The sequence below is a fragment of the Vidua chalybeata genome, chromosome 1 (assembly GCF_026979565.1).
Source record: "Vidua chalybeata isolate OUT-0048 chromosome 1, bVidCha1 merged haplotype, whole genome shotgun sequence".
Classification (NCBI taxonomy): domain Eukaryota; kingdom Metazoa; phylum Chordata; class Aves; order Passeriformes; family Viduidae; genus Vidua; species Vidua chalybeata.
The window spans coordinates 59,070,768-59,093,751 of record NC_071530.1 but is presented as its reverse complement, the minus strand read 5'-3'; the positions used below and the strand labels follow the sequence as shown (position 1 = coordinate 59,093,751).

Below are 22,984 nucleotides of genomic sequence, written 5' to 3'. Positions count from 1 at the left end.
AAACACAGCACTGCAGAGCACAGCTCAGTTAAGCCCTATGTAAATTGAGTATGACATAAACTGTGACACACAGCACTGTGCACCCCACTCTTTATACAACCAGCACATACTTCTGTATGCACATTATACACAAACAGCTTAAAACATTTCTAATTTCTTTATAGCAGTGGGAATGGTCATATTTCAGACTTCCCCACCCAGTCTTTAAACTTCTGAGTAGTAGTGTAAGGCTGTCTTGTTCCTTAGCGGTAATTCCATTTATCCAGTTTTGCTAAGCAACTCCAAAAAAAACCTCTATTAATAGCTATTTACCAAATGTCTCAGACTTAGACCAACCAGCTGGATTAAGATGTGTGGTGCTTTATTCTACATCTTTTTAGGCTATCAAACTACCAACAAATGACTTTTTAACCAAAAAGACAAAGAAAAAAAACTGATTGAAATAAGTAAAAGGTCGCATTAAGTTACTTATTTCTGTTTAATTTTAACCACTTGAAGCTGACAACTGTTTATACCTCTGAGACTGTAAATAAAGCATTGCTGGAAACTAGTAAAAGACAACAGGCATACAGGCACAAGGAAGACAACTGCTTAAACCTTACATTCCAGTGGTTAGTGTTGCAAGCTAGTGAGAATGACCACACAAACTAAAGTAAAAGACAGACAAATAGAAAATAGTTTGATACCAAACCCTGAAAAAATAATGTTTTGAAAATATAAAAGGAAAAGATGCTTTGCAAAAATACTGGTATAAGACAAAAAAACTGATAAATTTCCCAAAGCATGGATTTTGCCTCTAAATCTGAAAGGGGAGATCCAGAAGATGAATCAGTAAAAGAGAGTCTTATTTAACCTAAGCAGGGATGGCCTTATGGCTTCAAGAAAACACTTAGGTTAATACCACTCTTGGGCAGTTTCTTAGAGCTAACTCCAGCTTGATTAACTGTGTGTTGAGAAATACACAGACTCTCCTTTTGCCACAGTATTGTTCTTCTGTGCCCTGGATATTGCCAGTTGATTTGATCCCTCACTAACTCGAGAACTGCAAAGAGAACACAACTGGTACCAATGGAAGATTCTGAATCAGTTCAGTTCAAACCAGTCTAAAAGCTGACTTTAACTTCTGTGTCAGTGTAACTTCTTTGATGCAATACCCCAATTAATTTAAAACAAAATCACAATTACTTGACTAAAACGGTCATTCCAAACTATTAAGAGTGGAAAAAGTACTGCAAGGCTGGTTTGCATCTAATATTTCCTGTTCTTTAGGTAAATTAAACAACATAGATTCCAACTCTGAAACTGAAGATTGGAAGCTCTCACCTTGGGCATTACTAATTCCCAAATAGCAATTTTGAGGCTGCTCTATAATGAAAAAGAGAGGAATATTCACAAGGATGCAGGCACTTTGCTTGAATATCAAAGTGAAATATCTGCTGGAAGATACTGCTGTATATTTCATAGTTTCCTCCAGGCCAAAACTGAAAAAAGGCCAACTGAGTCTGAAGAGGTGGATCTCTGTTTCATTTGTCCAGCTTGGGGAAGAAGTAAGGAAGACACACAAAGCAGTCAATTCAACTGCCTTCAAAGAATTAGTTACTGAAATAGAGCTGAAAGCATCTTTTCCTCTTTTCCATGAAAGTTAAATGTGGACAGGTGAAAAATTAAAAAAAAAAAAATAAAACAGACACCAAGTTTTAGTATGTCAAAAAAAGGTAATGCAAACATTCTCTATAGAAATGATCATGCAACCATTTCCAAAAATGATCACAAAAAGTAGCAAATCATGAAATATGTGATTAAGGGGACAACTTCAGGCAGAATGGGTTTGTACAGTACATACCCAGATAGGATCTCTTGGGAGGTGCTTTGATTTCTTCATCCTTACTATCTGCAGCTACATAAAAAAGAGTTGAAGGAGAAAAAAAAAAAAAAAAGAAAGGAAAGACAGACTTTTATGATTAAATGGATTAAATGCAACAGTGGTTATTTGAGCTACAGTTTAGTCAGTTAGTACATTTTATTCATTAAAAAATAATAGCCAGACCAAAACATGCCAGAAATTTTAGTCCCCATGCTTTCTCTAAGGCTCCCACCCCACAATGTTAGGATAGGACTGAGCAGTAGGAAGCCACAGAACAGTCTCAGTGCACAACCCAACAGCAGTGTCCCTATGAGGGGAAAATAAAAGATTAAGAAACAATGAAACAGGCAGCTTGATTCTTACTTTAGACTACATAAATTCTAACTTTTCATGATCAGAGAAAACAACCTGTTACCTCAGCAACACTGGGTGTGTGGATATGTATGTATTAACAGCTGAGACAGTAGTTGCCTTGCCTCTGGTGGAAAATGCTATTTAAAAATACTGTCACAAAGCCCAACATCAAGAAGGCAAGACCAGACCTCATCTGCAACCATGTTGCATGCTAAACCTCTTTCACTCTAACCTTCCTCTGCCAGTTGAAAACTGTCTATTACACAAGAGACTTTTCCAGTGCCAAAACCAAAGCTCTGAACCAAAGGATCAGAGTGCTATAAATAAGACACAAATTACAAAGGAGATTAAGTCAACCAGAAAAACTGGTTGAATGGCAAGAGAAAATAACCTTAATGTAAAAAACACAGGAGCCCATGTTCTACTTGTAGAGTTTGGGCTGCACAAGTACGGAGAGATGTCCAAGAGTCTCCTTTCAACAAATATTGTCCACTGGTTTTCAGTATAGTTCATACATTCAAGGGGCTCCAAATCTGTCACAACATCTTGGACATCATTAGAATCTTTGCTGGAGAGAGGTGGAAGGCTGATCTGGGGAGAGTGTCTGTCTCTCTAAGAATATCAAGAAACTGCTCTGGCCCACCAACATTCCCAAAAGTAACCAGATGTTTTCAGCTGTCTGTACCTGTGACAATCTTGCTTCAGCCATCTCTTGGTTCTTAAGTAAAGACATAGCACATCCACATTTGTATTTCAATATTCAGCTCTTTAGCACGGTAGCAACATCATGCCCCAAAATATTACAATACTTTGAGCAAAATCAACAACAAGAAAATTAACAAGAAGCCTGGCCCTTTCTGTACTGAGTCAACAACGAAGCATACATATAGCACCACAGATACAACTTTAAAACTTGGGAACAAATATGGAAAATTTTTCCTACCCCAACAATGGTACCAGGAGATCTGCATTAGAGCACTTAAGATGCAGTGAGGTTAAATACAAGATCCAAGATAAGAAGCTATTGTTGATGCCTGCTAATTTCACCTGAAGACTCCATGTAGTTTTCAAAGCATTCTTATGCAGGGGAAAGAACTGTCCCATCACTGGAGTTTTTTAAATCAAATTGGGGTATTTGTTCATTTTGTATTTTGCCTGATTTGGGTGCTGGCTTTCTCCAGCCTGAATTGTTAAAAACAGACTACACAGTGCAAGTTAAAAAAAATAATAGAACAGTTGGATATATGAACAGCATTTGCTCTGTTTTCAATTGGTATGTATTGAAGGATAAAGTCTCTGTATCCAAAACAAAAAAATCAGAGAAGGCAGCAACAGCACAAGATGGGTTGCACCACTTTCAACTTATTTCATTTTACAATACTAAGAGGGAGCAGGGGAAAATCCCATAATTGAGAAGTAACTGTGAGAACAGAAAAAAAATTAAGAAAACTCACAATCTTTTTAAGTTCTCTCTGAATAGAGTCCAAAAAATAATCAAACATTACTAGAAAATCTAGGGAGACTGCATTTCTCATGCTATGATAGTTACTCTACAAATGAAAGTACAATCAAATTGACTGAATGTCTTTATATGTTTTGAATAGTTATTGACATTTTGGGTATTCTAAGCCAGTAACACTAGAAAACAGAATAAAGAATACAGAACAAGCTTGTCAGGATTTGGAGAGATTACTTCTTAATGCTTCAAGATAGGAAGCAGATTCTTTCTGAACTAATTATTACTTAAGGGACCTAATTTGTGAGAAAAATACAAACAAAAGGAAAAAAGGCAATTCCCACACAACTGAAAACACACTGGTAAACATATATTTATGCCACTTGGAAGAAATACCACATTTAACAATAATATAAGAAAAGAGCAAATTCCCTTCCACTGAAATATTCTATTCTTTTAAAATATTTTGGACTATTTTGTCAAAACATTCAAAGGGAGGACAGAAAAGAAAAAAGTTTGCAATGAAGACCAGCCATGTGAAAAATAATAACTTTATTATCATACAGAAATGCTGTACCTTCCCTCAGGATTCTGCAAGGTTAACCAAAAACAATGACTTCAAACCTAGCTCTTCAAAGCCCCAGTAAGCTATAAAGGAAAGAAAGAAAGTCTGCAGACTTATCAGCTTGCCTAGATCACCATAAAACTTTAGAGATAAGATTAGGTGTATGAAGAGAAACACAGCTCTCACAACTACTCATATTGTGCTTGAAGCCTATCATTCTGGCCAGCTTGAAAGGAGCTTTGTATGCATCTGAATGTTCATTCTGAGCCATCATACAGTTGTCCTTACTAAAAATCAATCCCATGTAAGAAAAATATTCCAAGTATTCTCAGTGTTTGTGGGAGGATGCAAGCCTTTTGATGAAAACATATAATTAAGGACTACAAGTAGGTAAAAATCCATCTCTAGCAAATTCCGTATGACAAACTGAGTTTTAGGAAAAAGGTTTATATAATACAATGCAACCTTAAAGAGTTTCTATCATCAGTTAAGGGAAGGACTGATTACCCCTTAGGAGACTGTATGATTTTCAGGGAGAGTTGCTTAAAGACCACTATATATAAAACTGAAGAGCCTCCCTTTTCTGTCCAAAGGTTACTGAAGGAGCTTGCAAGTGTGTGTGTATGTAAATGTGCACAAGAACAATTTCCTCTCAGAAAGGGCAAACAGAGAAACCTCTCCGTCACTCCACAAAATGCTAGCACAAACAGCAAAGGAGGAAAAAAGCATATATGCCCCTCCCAAATGCTTCCTGGATTTTACCTGCTGCTAAATCTGGCTGAAAACAGTTTTTAAGTCGTTCATCCTGCCAGACTGAAAACCCCTGTGAACACAGCAGCTTGTGTTTGGAAGCTGGATTGCAGCTCCTCTTCCACATGAATTCACTTACCTGAAGAGTTTCTCACTACACTCCACAATGAGCAGGAATGGAAGTAGCTTCCTTAGCTATTAGATAAATTACCCTAACTGCACAGCCAGGAGCTGCTGCCTTCTAATGATGGCTGTGGATATATGGAATTGGATCAGATCCTCAATTACTAGAGAGCGTGGAAGAGAACAGATGGAGAGAATAAATTATACATCCTTAATGGCAAAACAACTGACAGAAAGCTGAGAGTGTTAATTCTGTTCTTGTTGGTAATAAGCTGTTACATAAAATGTAAGTCAAAGCCAACACAGAGAAACAAAAATCTACCCATCTCACATTTCTTATCTGCAGGGGAAAAAGCAAGGACTTTGCACAAAGACTGAACATTTTATTAAACCAAGAATAATAGTCTGGCCCAACTGAAATTATCAAAATTAACCAAAATAAAAAATATGAGAAAATTCCCATAAATCCCAAGTAATCCCACACTAAAGCCAAAGGAAATGGAACACAAATTAAAAAAAAAAAAAAGAGATAGTTTTGCATGGTAAGAAGCACCTGGTTTCTTGATGGTCAGTAACTGAAGTAAATAGAAAATTATTATCTACAAAAGCAAATGTCTGCAATTACAACATTTAGATAATAGTGTAAGATCATAACTAAGAACTTGGTAAAAAGTACAGCTGAAGAAAATAACTTCTTACTCCAGCCAAGATATTTTTAAACATCCAGGCTAGCACAATAACGTAACAACCAGCTCTATATTCAGAATGTGTTGTGAAATATTAGGGAGAACTCCTATTTCTAGACTGAACCAAGACCTGTCTAAAATAAAATTTCAGCCATACATTTTTATCTGAAAAACAAGCAGTTTAAAAAAAAAAGTTCAGAAAGTGCTACAGTGGGGAGACTGGACTGCAACACAGAACTTTTGTACTGAAAGTAGAGCACACCATATTTTCAGAGATATTTATCCTAAAAAAGCCAATTCCCATCACTGACCTGCAAAAGACCGGCGTTTCACATTCAGCTCATTGGACACACGAATTTCAGTGCACAGTTTCAGCATCAGTAACATTGTAATGATCATGATAATGCTCTGCCACAAAAGAGGGGATTCAAAACGCCTTCCAAACCTAAAAAAGGAAAAGAAAGTATGTAAAACATCTAGGCACCTGGAAAAGGAAATGCTAACAGTAACAGGTATGGAAGGCTTAGGAAGTCACAGTCACCAGACAGACCTAGTTGCCCATAGAGGAGCTCAGAGCAGAAGTATCTGAGAACCTTATTTCAACATTCCAGTGGACTGATCCTAGAGATGCTGAAGAGAGAAGCTTAAATCTTTGCTTCAAAAGCCAGCAGCAAACCTATTGTTTTGAAAGGAGAGTCACATCCATTAAGCAGTAAGTCGGTACAGAGAGATCAGAGAGTTATGTCACATTAACACCAGTTATGTGTGCTCGCCACACACACGCTCCAAAGATTTTACATGGACTTTGTGCAAAACTTCCCTTTCTCAATTTTCCATTTTTAAGTTAAGTCATAAAACAACAGCACTTGCCCTATAAAGAAATAAACACCCACAGCTCTGTCTAGACATCTGAGTGGAAAAGGTCTGCAGAACACAACAACAATTTAATCAATTTTTGCCTTATTTGGACCAAGACTGGGGGAAGTAAGGAACTATAGATGATGTGTCATGGGAGCTTCCGTGCACTTCCTTCACACAATAGAGGGTGAACCTGAACTGTGGCCAGTCCTGATTGAAGAGCTTACTCTTAAGTGATTGCACAAGATTCTGCTGTAGGAAAAGGAGAACCCTTCAGTGGAGATCAGTAATGCTCTTCCTACATCACTTGATGAAAGCTCAGCAATCCCCACCACACACTCAGTAAGTGCATAAAGGGTTAAGGGTGGAAGCTTATCATGTGCAGCCCTTGAAGCATATTGCATTTACAACAGGAAGGTGACACACACATCACAGTGAGCTGCTTCTCTGTGCTCAGTTCTGCTAGGTTTTATGCCTTGAAAACAGAGATGCTGAGGAAGTGATTTGGTCAGAACATATTGCTGTGCTCCCCAGCTCCCTCGCCTGCACCATGAGGCCCACAGGCTTTCTAAATTTCCTAACAGCACAGTTACTAAGGTCAATCTTCAACCACATCATGCTGACAGAGTCCCAAGCCTCACAGGCATGGCAATTATTGTCTTCTTCTTGACAGTTCCTGTTTTACAGCACCCTGGCAAAATGTAATGTTATGCTTGGGCTACTTTTATGGCCGAACTCCATGCTAGTAGAAACCAGCCAGGTTCACTATCATGCTGTCTCACACTACTGTGTTTCCATTGCAATCATTTCATCAGAGAGATTTTTTGTTATGAGTCAACTAACAAGGAACAGGAGAGAGACTGGAAAGCCCTTGACTAGCTTCCTTGGAAATCGTGTGCAGAACAGCCAAGGCACCCACATCAATGAAAACAGTCAAGTATTTCCTGTTTAATGGCATACAGCTAAGGAAAAGTACAACTCCTTGAGCCTTCGCACTCCTGCCAGAGGGCCAACCAGTTACTACTGCAGGAATAGTAGTTCTGTAACCTTTAGTCCCCCACTTCTACCCTCAATGGAGCCTTTACTGTACCAAATTTGGAGGACATTATGAGGAAGGAAATAAAGAACACAGATGATAAGCATAATCATAGGCAGCGTGTGCTCTAAATAAGGCTTTCACTGCACTAGTTCAAAATGCAGGGGAAAAGAATAAAAGTTTAGTCTAGCCTATGCTCCAGGTTCATGATTCCAGAGCTCATTCAGCCTGTGTTGCTGACTGCAGCCAAGTTCCCCTCATCTACAGGAATTCAATACTATTATATTTGTCTCTTACTCAGGGATGAGAAAAAATATGGGAAATACTTACTGAGAATTACAGAGCGGTTAACTATAAACCAGTTTACATCAGATTTAGAAAAACCATCTCCAATTACAAATGTATTTGCATGTAAAAATACAGTAAGGCATTTAAGAGGGGCTGAGCTAGCAGCACAAGAACTTAGAAGCTATTATGACAGTAAATCCAGCCACAGGTCACTGCAAGGTTAGCTTCTCCCTGCTGATGAGATTATTGGTCATTCACTAATGGGTGCCTCACAAAAGTACTGTCTGCTTTATAAATACCCACTCACTACAAAAACAAATAAGCATAGCCACATGCTTCTCTGATCACAACAATTTGTCATGAGATTCAAGTACTGCTACAGACCGTCTCCCCCTAAACACTAGGTGGAAAAAAAAAGTAAAACAAAACTCACAAAACACAAGAGAGTTAAAATGGATATTTAAAAATTCTTATGGAAACTTCAAACAATGCAAACCACCTGCAGGGTTTTTCACAACCATCCTGTCAAAACAACAAAGTTTATATAACAAAACGTACTTATATTAAATGTATCTCCCCCAAACACCAAACCCCAGAATGAGTCTTACAGGCAACACAACCCACTAAACTAGATCACATAAACAGGAAAACAAACTGCTGCCATGGAAACCAACAGGCAGAGCAAACTACACCACATGGATTACACCACACTATCTGGGCAGCAAGACTGAAGGGAATACCACTGTCAAGGACCACTCTTGGGTTCCTGAAGCTGTGAAAGTAAAGCCAGAACACTCATTTTGCTCAGGATCATGGACAAACACCACTCCGAGTTACTTACCCTATTTTGCATTAATATCAGGGCCTGCCAAAGCAACACTTAATCCAGTTTAAGACTCCTCAGGCCAGGTTGAGCCAGGAGCACTACAGGATGTAAGCCCTGTAGGGAGAGCATGCCATCCCATGTTCTGTTTCCTTTCTGCCTCACAGACATTATTCCTGTCTCTGCATAAGCAGGAACCAGGAGAGGAGGCACATTAAGGTAATTAAAGCACCTTATGAGAGAAAGGCGAAGAGCCTTAGGATACTAGAACAGGCTTGTGGAAAAGATCAGCTTTGAAGTCCTGGGGGTGACGGGTCACCACTGTTATTCTGCATTTTCATCCTATAACTACAGCATTATGTAACAAAGTGAACAGTGACACTTGCAGTATTCAAGGAACTCAGAGTTCATATGTCAGACTACAAAGAGACAAAGTGCTTTTCCATTGTTTACTTAATTTGTAAAAACAAAAGAACCCTTTATTTCCTGTACTAGTCAAATATGCAAATAAAGGGGGGGAGTGCCTTACATGCTATGTGTTTCCACAGCCTTCAAATGACTAATGCATGTTCAGCGTGATGAAGACAAGAGAAGTACACATTCAAGCTAGAGCAGAGACTAACTAGTAATTGAGAAAACGACGTAATTCCATTGGCACAATTCAATTCTGCAGTAATCCTGCTATTCCAGTCCTGGGCCTACTCAAAATGGCAAATGCCAATTGTGAAAAAGAAGCCTAAGCTAGACCAAACATAAAAGGTTTGCTTATCACTTTTCCTAAGACATCTTTGAAAAGAAACTGACTGTTTTTGGTGCAACCACATCACCATGACCCTGACCACTCTGTTTCCTCCTACACTCCGAGATGCTGTTCCAGCTTTCATCTGCTGTCTGCTTTTCAGCTCTTTGGGAAGTTACAGATTCTAGGCAACAGGGAAAGCACACATGATACACCACACACTACCAGGATCACAACAGATAGCCCAGGGTAGCAGCACAGCAGCTGTCCTGAAAGTCATCCCACACAATTGCCGAATTTAAACTGTAGGATTTAAGCAGAAAGAAGAAACAAACTAGTTTTGCAATAGGATCTTTTGATACATCTCTTGACATGCAAACTTCCAAGACTTTATGCATCATCCCAAACGAAGCTCCTCACTTGGGCATACAAAATTCTACTTTACTTACTGCACAAAAAAATAGCACTTCTTATCCCTGCTCTGTGGCACTTATACAAAGGAGGAAGAATTGCATAACACTTTTGCTCTCAATATCTGAGCAAGATACCAGCAGGCCATACGTAAGGCAATCTTTCAAAGTTCTAGTCATTCCATCAGCTTGATTCACAGCATCATCCCACACGCCACATATGGTAAAAACTGGCAAGACTCATTTTAGTAACAGAAGCCTTAAAGCACAAGTTTCTCTTTCTTGCAGAAAGTCCTTCAGACTTCACTGCTTTGCTTTCCAAAGCCAGAGCAACACAAGACAGAAGGGACCTGGTCCACAAGTAGCACTGTAGATGCTACAGCACAATAAATACCTAGGAAACTACCCCTGACAAGAGCAAGTTCACAATTTCTCTGTAAATTACCTCCAGCTCCATACTTGAGTCTCTAAACCTCTATTCTTAAACAGGGAGCTTATTCCATTGACTCTAGCACTGAGAGCTCTGAGCTCTATTGATATTGCTGTTTTAAGAAGACTTTTTGTTTCACATCAACTGATGTGGAATGGGTAGAGGGTTACCTTTGCTCAAAAATAACACAGTCCATAGTCTCCATCCTGTCCCCGGCTATCAGAACTTGTTCCCACGGTTTACCTTACGGTAACTATTTTGTGAGAACAACTCCAAAACTGGATGGTTTTATTTTCTGTTTTTGGATTTCTGTGGCACTGCTGTATGAGTTTTAGGACAGGACAGTGTCCTTTGGAACTGCAGCTCAAAACCTTTGGAAAGAACATTGTCTTCTTGGAAAATATACAAACCTATCATATAATGACATCCATTTTACAAAATGTAAAACTGAAAAAAAATCCCAAAAACTTCTGGGGATAGCAGGCAACGTAAGTACTTTTGGCTGCACTTAGTCAAAATATATATAAAAATGTCTACACTGATTTGTAAGAAATCTATAGTTCCTTTTTCTCTACCTATTTATTCTCATTTTAATATTAGAAGAAACTGTAATTTATCTCTTATAAGCTCTGTTTTAAAAAAGAAAGGGCGAAGAGAGACAGAGGGGGTAGAGAGGGAGAACTACAAGTAAGTTTTTCTCCATCCTCCACCCCCAACTGATTACACAACTCTCACCCGCCTTCTCATTCCTGTTGTCCATCATGACAATGCAAAGCTACTCAGTTGGCAGCCTGCAGGCCACACAAACCCAGATGATGTGTGCACCTTGGTCTAGTGCCACAGGGAACTCTGGAAGCCATCCCACAACTTCCAAACAGCCTGGGACACCTTAAACAGATATTCACTTCAAAGCATCCCTTGAGCAAGAACACAGAGCTAACTCAAGAACGTTTAATAAGATATAAGGCACAAGCAATCAAAAATTGTAATGAAGTGTTTAATTAAAAATGTAGAGGGAAGAAAATTGCTATCAGGTGGTTTTTTTTGGTTTTTTTTGTTTTTTTTTTTTTTTTTTTTTTTTTTTTTTTTTTTTTGTTTTTTTTTTTTTTTTTGAACAGGCCATATACTTTCATATGCACCAGAATTAAAAAGCCTGGAGTTCTGCACTGCCTCTCGATGCCTATCCACAGTGTAGACTTTCCCCAAGTTGACCAGTCCAGAGAAACAATGGCCTGTGGGGCTGGAGAAGACAGGAGAAGCAGTACTGACAATGGCGGGACTAAACAAAGGGGCAGCTGATGCAGCCATAAATCATATCTAGCAGCTATACTGGCACCCCAAAATACTCATTGCTTTGATGTGTTAGATAAAATTGTAACAATTGATTACTACTAAAGTTAAATTGGCATAAAATCTACTACAATTGGCACAAAATCTGCTCTTCACACTGCTAACAGAGACTCCCTTCTGATGTTATAAGCACAAATTGCCTACCTTTAAATTTTTTTTTAAGAATCCTCTTTAAAAGGGCATAAGACTTAAACATGGCCAAACTTCTAGTTTCTTTTTCCTAAACAATAGCCATGCATGCATAAATAAAGTGAAGTAGAATCACACCCATTGCTATCCATACCCTGTCTTCATTCTTCCAGACCAGTCCTTTCACACAAAGTTCTGGCACATTGCTGGAACACAGCAAGGCCAAATACACATAAGTGAAAGCAGAAACAGCTCCTTACAGATGATATTTTGAGACAATATGTGAAAGAGAAGCATGAAAAATGGATACTGTGCTATTGTCATCACTAGTAAACTGAAAGTTCTTTGGGAAAATACTGAAATTAAGTGATTAGATGCAAGAATGACAAGGAAGAGAGGCATTGCACTGAGTCTTCTTGACTTCAAAAGATGGCTTACCGCTGAAAACAGTCTAATCAGAGAAACAGAATTGATAAGAACAGGTAACTGGAAAGAGGATTGATCTGAGTAGTACTTTATTCACTGGCTACTGTCACAGTGCAATCCACCAGCTGAAACTCTATTGACACATAAAACATGCCAAGAAGATTATGAAGCAAGTACTGTATTTGGAGGGGAGATGAAAGGTCAAAGTTAAACCACAACAAAACCAGGCATTAAACCAAAAAAGGATAACCTCTGAAATAACCAATACAGTTATAGGAACCTGTGGAATCCATCATTCCACAAGAGAATATGAGGGAATTCCCCCCACAGCTGAGGGGAAGGAAGTATAATAAAGCCATAAGGGAAAGGTGGGAGGACTGGGTCTGTTACGAGTAACACAAATACAGAAACACCAGCACTACCCAAGAGTAAAAATACAGAGGCATAAAAGGCGTAAGAGGCAGGAACAGTCTGTCCTTGCAAGCCATAAATTCAATACATGAAATTTCAGGGAAAACCTGGAAGTCACAACAGAAACAAACTACAGAAATGTCTTTGAAGTTAAAAACAAAACAAACAAGTAAAAAATAATAGAAACATCAGCCATCCTAGGAAATAATTAAGTCCTGAAAAGCAACACTATTAAAACTTGAAAGTTTTTAAGGCCTAACAATTTAAGTACTTCTTTTTGGATGAGGGTGGAGAGGAAGTCCAGAAAAAATTGCTCTGGCTCAAATCACATGCTTAATAATCAGAGGTAATGAAGTGAAACCAAATTAAACTGGAAGCTTTATGGCAGTAGAGTTTTCAGAAGAGAGACTTGGATTAATCTGGGAAATCTAAAGGGAAGGAGATGTCAAGTGGTACTTGGGGGGAAAAATTATATACAGAACAAAATTACTTGTAGGAACAATTCTGTCCTGGCACCAGAATGGATTAAATTATTTAATAAATTTAAAACAAAATAAATAAAAACTTACTAATTTCCTCCAATGAATATTACATATACAATTAAAATAATTCTGCTGTTTATGTCATTATCAAAAGCATTGTGTCCCAGATAATGCATCAGCTGTAGGTGACATTAACCAAATAATGCAAAAATTGAATTACCAAGATGCCCTCTGGGTGCATTTTCACAATGTTCACAGGAATCACAGACTCTTGCTCTACAACCCTCCTTTAGTCATTCAGATACCCGAGGATAACATCCATCCTCAATGCCTTTTCATGACATACTGGTGCTTATAACTAACTACCAGGGATACCTAATTTTTTAGGCAGACAAGCAAAATATTCTCTCCCAGGAACACTGAATTATCATTATGCAAGTACTCTTTTGTCTTTTAGTTTAGTAGAACTAGAGAGACACAAGTCATTGCAAGTACAGACAGAAAGGTTTCTGCAGGCTCCTGCGTAAAGCCATTCCATGCCAAGCTCCAAGGTGACTAGAACTTACACAGTGCTTATACGTGTCAGGGAGTGATACTATCATGTGGCTTAAATACTCATACATACTCCTATCAATATAACTGCATTCTCTCTCTTTTGACATATTGACAAACCTTTAAATATTGACATAAATTATAACTTTTCAGTACTTGCATTGGAAGTATTTATGCTTTGACACGTCTCTTAACTAGATGTACTTAAAATCAATTCAAATTAAAGATCTTTTCAGTTTTTCCGTAGTCTGAGTTTCACTTAATAGATGCACTCACCTGAGTTACCTAGAAACTGTCAGCATCTCCATTCAGGAGTAAGCCATTTTATATACTTTGACTACCTCCAGTAAAATCAAAAATTACACTATTTCCCTTTCTAACACTGTCAGCTCAGGCTCTTCACTTCTCCTCCTCCTGCCAGTTCCTCTACTTCCCTCCTGCTCTCTGCTTTCTCCATATACTTCTCCCCAGGAAAACACAGTTCCAATGCAACAAGTAGCTCTGATCTAGTGATGACTCCTATGTTTGACTGCCAGCTTGTGGTGCCAAGAAAGGGTCTCCTGTTTTCCACTCCAGCACAGCTGTAGCAGAACCTACGAAGCCATTATACAGAGTCAGAGGAGATTTCTTTAAAAAGAAACTGGAAACCAACAAACACATGCAGCCTGTTACCTATCAGTTCTTTATGGATTAAAAATCATTACTTTGTAATCAAAACAGAATCACAGAATAACTGTCCTTAGTTGCAGTAATTGCCCAGACCATTACATCTTTGGCTTCCCAAGTACATTCTCAGTAGTGTAGCACCTATATAATAAGAAGTAATGAGCAAGATGTTTATAACATTGATTCACAGAAATCATGCCATGATAACATTTTCTTTGTCTAGCAGCACAAGACCAAAATATGGACACAAACTTGCTCTTAAGTATTGAAACTGGTGTTGAAAGCAAAATAAATTTGCTTTTGAAAGGCAGCACAGCCTTTCCTTGCTTATCCAAGAATGAAAATTTTCATCTGTAGTTGTGCATGAAGATCTACAAGTGAATCCCCTCTGAAGCCAGCTGGTATCCTGGGAAAATGCAAGAATATATGGCAAGTGTTCCAGTGACGCTAATGCCAACTAGACACTAGAATAAGTGGATGGTACCGAGGCTTTCACTCTGAAAATGGAGATAGAGGAGCATGAAAAGTGCAAAATACAGTCAGCAAGAAAAAAGACCTGACTTAGCATAAAACTCTTTACCAACAAGTTAAAAAGTTTCATCTTGGAAATCAGAGTGCTGATAATCAGATCTGTCAAGGGAAAGAGATCATGCTCCCCAGCCCAGTTCATTCTACTTAATAGGCTTACACACTGATGGAAAAACAGCATTTAGATCTTCAAGAGAAGGGAAAACATACGTAAAACGTTATTTCTTCAAATATTCCAACCAAAGCTTTACAACTAGCAAGCAAGCACGAACCTTTAGAACTGAGCAGAAACACAGCCAACTTACCAAAAAAGTATGCGCAGAATGTTTGCGACCAGCAACACCAGGCAGACGTAGGTGGAGAAGCCTTCAGCGTTCTGGGTCCGCCGAATGTCCCGGTACTGGGGAATGTAGGGCACGACACCGCCGAACACCATGGCCCCCGCGGCGCCCCACGACACCAGCTGCTGCATGGGCACCAGCAGCCACTCCAGGCCGCCCGGCTCCATGCCGGGGGCGCGCGGGGAGGCGTTCAAGCTGAGGGATGCCCTCAGGCTAAGGGTGCCCCGCCGCAGCTCTCCGGGGCCGCCTCTAGCCACGGGCGGGCTCCTGGCCGAGATGTGGCACCATGACTGCGCCCTCTCCCGCGGGGCCCGGACCTGGTGAAAGGGACGGGGCGTGAGCCTGGCTCTGCCGAGGGTGGCTCCGGCCGCTGCCAGTCCGAGCCCGGACCACCGCCCTGCCGCGGGCGGGTCGGGTCCGCCCCCGCTCCAGCCTCAGCCCCGGCCCCACTCCCAGGCGGGCGCTCCACAGGGGAAGCCCGGCCCCGGCACGGCAGCCGCGCCGCCCCATCGCTGAGAGCGGCCGGGTAGGGCGCGGACACGCGGCTCCGCCGCCGCCACCCCCGCCCGGACCCTGGGTCGTGTCTCCGAGGGGGTTTCTCCGCCTCCCTCGCCCACCCACGCTCTCCCCACCCCGCCGACAGGCACGGCCGCCTGCCCCGCACCTGCTCCCCGACCTCCGGCCGCCGCTGCCTCCATCCCCCGGCGCCGCTCCGCGGGCGGGCAGTGGCGGCCGGGGCGGCCCGTGACGCACCGGGAGCGGCCCCGCCTCCGTCAATGAGCACCGGGGCCGCCCCTTCCTCCGGCGGGGAACGGCGGCACCGGGCCCGGGCCCCTCCTCCCTTTCTACCGCGCTGCCGCCCGCGGGAGGTACCGGGATACGGCGGGTAGCACCGCGATACCGTGGGGGGCTCGGGGCCGGAGTGGCTCGGCTCCCCCGGGCGTACCTGGGCGCCTGCTCCTCCGCGGACTTCGCTGAGCTACCGCCCCGGGTCCTGCTCCCCAGGAGTTACGGAAAATTCCGTCATGGTCGTGGACTAGAGGGGCAATGGCTTTAAACTGAAAGGGAGTCGATTTAGATTAGATATTAGGAAGAAAGTCTTTACCTTGAGGGTGGTGAGGCACTGGAACAGGTTGCCCAGAGAAGCTGTGGCTGTTCAATCCCTGCGAGGCCAGGCTGGATGGGGCTTTGAGCAACCTGGCCTAATGAAAGGTGTCCATGGCAGCGAGGTTGGAACTAGATGGTCTTTAAGGTCCCCTCCAACCCAAACCATTCTATCATTCTGTGATTTCTGTGGCTCTCTGAATTGCAGTGGCTGGAGAGGGAAAGTGTGCATCTTCTACCCAAAGTAGGGCAGACCCAAAGTGACCAGGGAGCCTCTACTGCTGCTTGCACTTGGCCAGGAGAGGACAAGTGCAGCAAGTGCTGCACACAGGTGTTGTGTGAAGAATGACAGCATGGAAACTGCATCCACCTCCTCCAGCAACACTTAAAAGGATGGATCATCCACCATGCATCCAAGTGGCTGCACAGCTGTCCTCAAAGCTTGTTTGTTGGGCTCCCCATAATACTACCCCAGACATGCTTCCTTCTACCTTGTAAGTAGAAGACTACTCATCCTCTGCTGCTCATCCAACAGGTAGGAAACTAGATGGGTTTTCCTGCATCTGAGTGATGTATGATTTTGTGTCCTATAGCAGCAACTGCAAATGTTTTTTGTGAGTGTTAAAAGGGAAAAGGAGCTGAATTAAAAATAGAATTGTCTGTTTGGGATTTCAGAAGCCTTTTGTTTACTTCCTGCATAGCAGCACCTTGCTCAACTGCAAATATTTCTTCCACTGGGCAATTTTTGCAGCCTATGTGCAGCACATGAACCTGCACATTACCGGAGAATGTAATTATCAAAGACATTCTTGGAACACCATCATACAAATATCCAAAACAGCCTCCTATGTAGATCAGGTGACCAGTGAAAACATTGGGACTTAGCTTTCCTACAAGGAAGTAGCAGCTCTGCTACTTGAACAAAGCTCTATTCCATTACACAGACTTGATAGTTTGATTGCTGAAGTTAAAAATACATGGTGGATGTTTTGAACTCTGATTTTTGGATGAGGATCCTGAAGTTCCTGATTTCATCGCGTCTGACTCAGAGAGACTATAACAATCCACTTATGTATTATTTAAAACATTTTATTATTTAATGGCTCATTTTTCATGTATCACTTGCGCATTAAGATCAGGCAGTTATGCCAACTTCTTTACATGCTTTCCTTGGAGCCCTTAGCATATTATTTTTCCTTAAGCACAATGGTCTAAGCAAACTTCAAGTTGAAAATATGAGTAGCCCAATTTTTGTTCATGTAAATACAAGTATTTTGAGAAATCATGAAGAAATTGTCTTGAGAAAACAGATGTTTTGAACTAATGGTTACCTAAGTAGAAGAAACTACCCAAGGTGCCACCAGATCTCCAGGTTAGGTTCCAGAATTATTCCAGGATGCTCTTAAGTCTATTCAATAATGAATTGTATATAATATTCAGATTCTAAAATACTCAGCTGGAAACAGACAACTGCCTAAACTTAGCTTGTTTTTCCTTACTTGAAACTGTAAGGGTAAAAAGTGTGAATTACAGCATGTTGCTGTGTGAACACAATTCAGTTCTGGTCACTAAAAAACATCCTGGTTGTTCAGGAGTTAATCCATTGATGTAAGCTAAACTGACCAGTGACACCAGACACTGAGTAGGAGGAGGAATGACAGGTTGGCTGAGCAGCTGCCAGCATCAGGAAGGGACCCTTCAGGTCTCAGGATATTCTAAAAAGCCAGGCTCAGGTGTTTTTGGTAGTGGTGCCATCCTGAGGTGCTTGCTGCCTCTAGCCATAGCATCCTGCCTGACACAGGAACACCCAACCACAGCAGACCCAGGAAGATGACAGTGGGAAAGTGTGCTGGAAGAAATTTATCTAAACCTGAGGTGATAACAGGTGATTGGAGAGAGTCTTGCATCATCAAGAAAAAGTTCTGCAACCTGCACGTCTGAGTGCAGTCACACAAGAATGAGCCTTGTGAGGCTTCATATGAAAGCAGATTTCTTTCTCTGGCAGATAGTAACAGAGAGGGACCTCAGAAGGACTGTTCTCTTGGTAAAAAAGCAGAGCCTACCCTAGAAACAGTACTGCTTTGCTGCCAGACAGCAATCCTCTGTTTCAAATGAGGAGAAAAAGAACAGGTGTATTTATTTTTTCACACAGACTGGCAAAATTCCCCCATTAGGAAAAAAATCCTCTATTTGCTAGAACTACATTACCCATTCAGAAAACAGAAGCAGACAGTTTCACACCAGATCTTTGAAGACTAAATTAATCTTTTTAGGACATCTGCTGTAGGAGAATTGAAATTGATTATGTGAGCAGCTCTAGCCACCTAGTTATGAACTAGCTTCTAGCAGTTAACATTTTGGTAACCAAACCTCCAAACATCACAAGAACTTTGATTTATTTTAGAGTAAGAAATCTGATAAATGTTCCTGTAGTATCTTTGGATGTGGTTTAAGCAAGCTGAAAATGGTGAACAGACATGGGATGCTTTCAAAGGGCTTTTAACTTTAATGTTGGTAGAGGTAGTAAAAATTACTATATAAGGTTTGGTTTTTGCAAATAGGTACACTGACTTAAAAAAAGTAAGCAGAACCCCATTTCTACACTTGGCTCCATATGGCCATATTACTATCAGGATGACACTGGGACCAGCAGGACACAGAAATGAACCACCCAATGGACCAGTTTCATGACAAGCCTTAGCCATCTCTTTGCAGTTTTTTACAGGAGGAGGAGGACAGCTGTTGGTACTTCACTTGTAGTTACTGCAGTAGCAAAAATAGCAGATTGCTGCAAGTCTCCCAACCAGTCTGTTGTTCTGTCAATTGATTTTGAAAGATGAGTATTAAAATTATTTTATATTCTACATTAGAGAAATGCCTTTGCACAGAAGCAAGCATATTAAGTCCCTGCAAGACCCTGGTAAAGTGCAAATAAGCTCTAAGATACTTCTTGAACACACTGCACAATAAAAGGATAAAGTGAATCCCTATGGTAGCCAAATTCCCTTCAATTATCACATTATATATCTCATTCTACAACTACAGCCATGAGGACATTAAAAAGAAATATTCACTGTACTGTTCATGAAACAAGTAAATGGGTCTTAACTGTCTTGAAATTGGCCATTCCTACCATAATGTATTATCACTAAATCAGCTATCCTCATCTCCATTTTTTTATTTTTTTAAAGCAACCCTGCTGCAACTGGTGGCAAAGGCTGCCTCCGGCCCCTCCAAGCACTGGTGAGCCCCTGTTTTGGCAGCTGATGGACAGACTCAAGCTAGTGTTAATAGGAGATACAGTTTTATTGCACATCTTCACCACTCTTCCTTTCTCCTTCTGCGCTGGTCTTTGCAAACAGAACAGTGAATATCAGCATGAGTGGAACACCCACTCACCTGCAGAGGAACACCCTCTGCACTTTCAGTGAGAAACTCTGACAAACATGCCCATCCCTGGGCAGTAGTCACATGCTTTGCACCGGGGAGCAGGAGCCAGGACCACAGAGGTTGATGATTAGACTCCTCTCTGTACTTGGTCTGCTACCATCTCCACAGACAAACGGAGAAAAAGCCCTAAAGCAAACATGTCAGAGCAGGAATCAGTCTGACAACTGGCAGAGATACATGAACCCTTCTTCAAACCATTACAGCTTTGTAAATAATGGGCAAAGTTCGGAGTGGGGAAATAAACAAACAGCAGTCCTGGTTCAACTTTTTACCTGTGTAGCTGCTTACTTAGGTAAGATGTTGAACCAGGACTGCTTAACCCACAGCCTGCTCTTCTGTCAAATGGGTCCAGCTGGCTGCAATTATTTCTTCCCCACCTGCTCTTGGGATGCCTTTGGTGTGTCCCATGGCATCAAGGTCACCTCAGCAGTTGGCTGCATCAGAGGAGTCCATAGACAGCTCCAATCCACCTGCATATCCTTGCCCATATCCAGCAATGCAGCCAGAAGTTCTCACCACAGCAATCTTCAGGAGTAGAGCTGCTTTGTCTTAAGAAAATATGTAATAGAAGAACATCTCCACAGATGGGATCTGCACAGTGTGCATGGGAAAGTACCATGCAGGCTCCATTCATTGCTGATCCAATGCATGGTGTTCAGCATCAGAAGGGACAGATTCCTCTTTTTATTCCATCTTACTAAAATGGCTATTTTATTAAGCTGGTTTTTGTTGGGCCTTTCTTGACATGATGCAGAAAGAGCTCTGTACCATCTCCCTCTCTCATGCACTTCACTCCGCCCTGGGGCAAAATGCTCAGTAATTACAGGATAAATTGTGTTCCACAAGAAGCTGCTGGTACCAGAGATTGAGCTGGGAAAGAAGGTGTCTGGTGGGTTGATCCTAGGCAGCAATGAAGCCCCCACTGCCACTTGGTCGCTCACTCCTTACTGCAGGATGACGAAGAGAATCAGCAGGGTGAAGCCATGGGGAGAATACCTATGGGTTGACATAAAAGTCTTGTAGTGAATAAAAAATAACATAAATAAGTGATGCAAAGTCAACCATTCACCACATCCCACTAGTCCCCACATCCCACGGTCCCCAGCCGGTCTCTGAGCAACAGCTACTTTGGAAGAAACTTCCTGCCCGCAGCCTGGTTTTATTGCTGAATGTGATGCTATGGGTCCAGCATGCCCCTTTTATCACCTGGGTCAGCTGTCCTGGCTGCTTCCCCTCTCAGCCTCTTGTGACTCCCAGCCTGTTTGCTGGAGGAGAGGGCAGAGTAACAGAGGTGGCCTTGATGCTGTGCAACCACAGTTCAGTGATGGCTAAAACACTGGTGTGCTGCCAGCAGTGTTCTAGTCACAAAAACAGCACCACATGGGTCACTCTGGAAAAAGCTGACTCCATTGTAGCCAGAGCCAACACAGGACATGAAATGCCATTTGGGAGATCCTCAGTGCGGGGACTGCTGGACTCCAGGACGGTTTGGATGGGTGGTGGTGAAGGATCTCTGAAGCCCAGTCTTTAGAGCATATGGTTTATTGTAAAGGATGAAGGGCCCTGCTTAGAGTTGCTAGCCGCAACTCATGGCAGGCCCGGGGAGAGCAGGGGGGAGAGAGAGAGAGGGTGCCAGGTGGGCGTCCCAGCAGGAGGGTCCAAGAGAGAGAGTCCGGTCCCTCGGCCACACCTTATCAGGGGGCTTCAAGGTGGGCTGGGACAGGACTTGGGCCAATGGGGTTGCAGATACCTGATACTTCAGGGGAGGGTTACAGGTATGGGATGAACCATACATTGGGGGGTGAGACAGGACATTCCATTTGACCTTAGGATCTATCAGAAGGGGGGATTGTTTCCAGCTTGGCTGCATTATTGTTTTCGAGATGCTCAGTGATTAAGGTTTGGTATTTCAAACCTTGTTTTCATCTCGATATCTGTATTCTCTGATTCTTTTGTCAGGCCATCATATTTATAGGGCCTTGCTATTTCATCTTCCCCAACACTCAAGCTGGCTTTCTCGCTGAACAAGTGAGGGTGCAAATGCAGCGTCCAAAGTGTCAGGAGAACTATCCCTAGCCTACTCTGACTCATTTTCTCTCCACTGTGGAGTAAAGAAGAAGCAGAGAGAGAAAAGAAAAATGACAGAGAAACTACAGCTTTATCATGATTCAAAATACTACCAGGTGACCTGGAGTCAGTATCATTACAGCACTCAAACTGTTTTTTCTTTTTCTGTTCTAGGACAAGGACAAAGTGTTCCTGGTGGCATTTACACACTGTAGCACACACCTGGCTTGTTTCTGTTAGATAAGCTCAACAGCTCTTGTACATTTAAAAACAGAACAAAACTAAATTTATGCTCTCCTTACCATGAGCAAAGAGTGCAGAATGGGAAAAAAAAAAAAAACCACAAAGACCATCTTTATTGCAAGAGTAATACTTGAGTCAAAGATAATTTAGACACGACAGACACAAACACTGCAGACTGACTTTTCTGAAACCCCAAGGAATTGCAGTTACAGGTGGTTTTGCTTCTGCTTAATACAGAGTCTATCCCAGAGAGAAAATTAACATCCTCATGTGTCCTCTGAGCCAATCTGGCCAGCCCCAAGTGTGGGCCCCTTGGGGGCCCATGCCACTGCACCTCTTCCCTAGTTGTGGAAGGCCGAATCTCCAGCGCTCTTCTGCTCAGCTGACGCTTGTGCTACCTATGCTGGCAGTGTCCCTTGGCACCCTTGACCCCTCTATGCCCTTGCAATTTCAGATGCCTTTTGCTAGGCATACTTGGAATATGCACCCAAGTGTCTCCTGCTGGTAAACACCATGTGGAACACTAAATGGAGCTGATGTGGGAGGGCTTCCAACATTACCCAAGCTGCATAAAATACCTGTCATAACGCTTAGCACTTCCCCTCTGCCACAAATGTCTCACAGAAGAAGCAGGCAGGCCACTGCCAGTCAAGGTTTCAGTCTTAAGAGCATATTTGCAAAAGATCTTTCTTTCAGATGAGGAAGTATAAGCTTTTTCTCCCAAAAAAAAAAAAAAAAAAAAAAAAAAAAGCCAAAGAATCAGATTACCACACTCTTGGCTTTTTTTATTACTGTCATTGCTCACTGACCACATCTTGCTGTTAGAGCATGCATCCTACGCTCAGTGTTTCTC

At 41.8% G+C, this 22,984-nt stretch overlaps 1 protein-coding gene across 10 annotated transcripts in view; it reads right to left on the bottom strand.

Moving 5' to 3' along the window:
* The window catches only part of SLC66A2 (solute carrier family 66 member 2), a 157,943-nt gene extending 141,869 nt beyond the window's left edge, over positions 1-16,074 (bottom strand). For 3 of the 10 annotated variants that reach the window (XR_008434840.1, XR_008434841.1, XM_053964624.1), the window contains exons 1-4: positions 15,932-16,073; positions 15,232-15,584; positions 6,110-6,243; positions 1,844-1,897 (exon numbers count right to left, since the gene is read on the bottom strand). Coding sequence is in view for 8 of the 10 variants with exons in the window: in XM_053964624.1 (XP_053820599.1) it covers positions 1,844-1,897; positions 6,110-6,243; positions 15,232-15,434 (391 nt within the window). In the remaining 2 variants the exon portion in view is untranslated. Of the gene's footprint in view, positions 1-1,843; positions 1,898-6,109; positions 6,244-15,231; positions 15,585-15,931 lie in introns of all 10 variants that reach the window. The other 7 variants (XM_053964589.1, XM_053964596.1, XM_053964658.1 and 4 more) reach the window with 7 other exon arrangements.
* Positions 16,075-22,984: the final 6,910 nt, after the last annotated feature.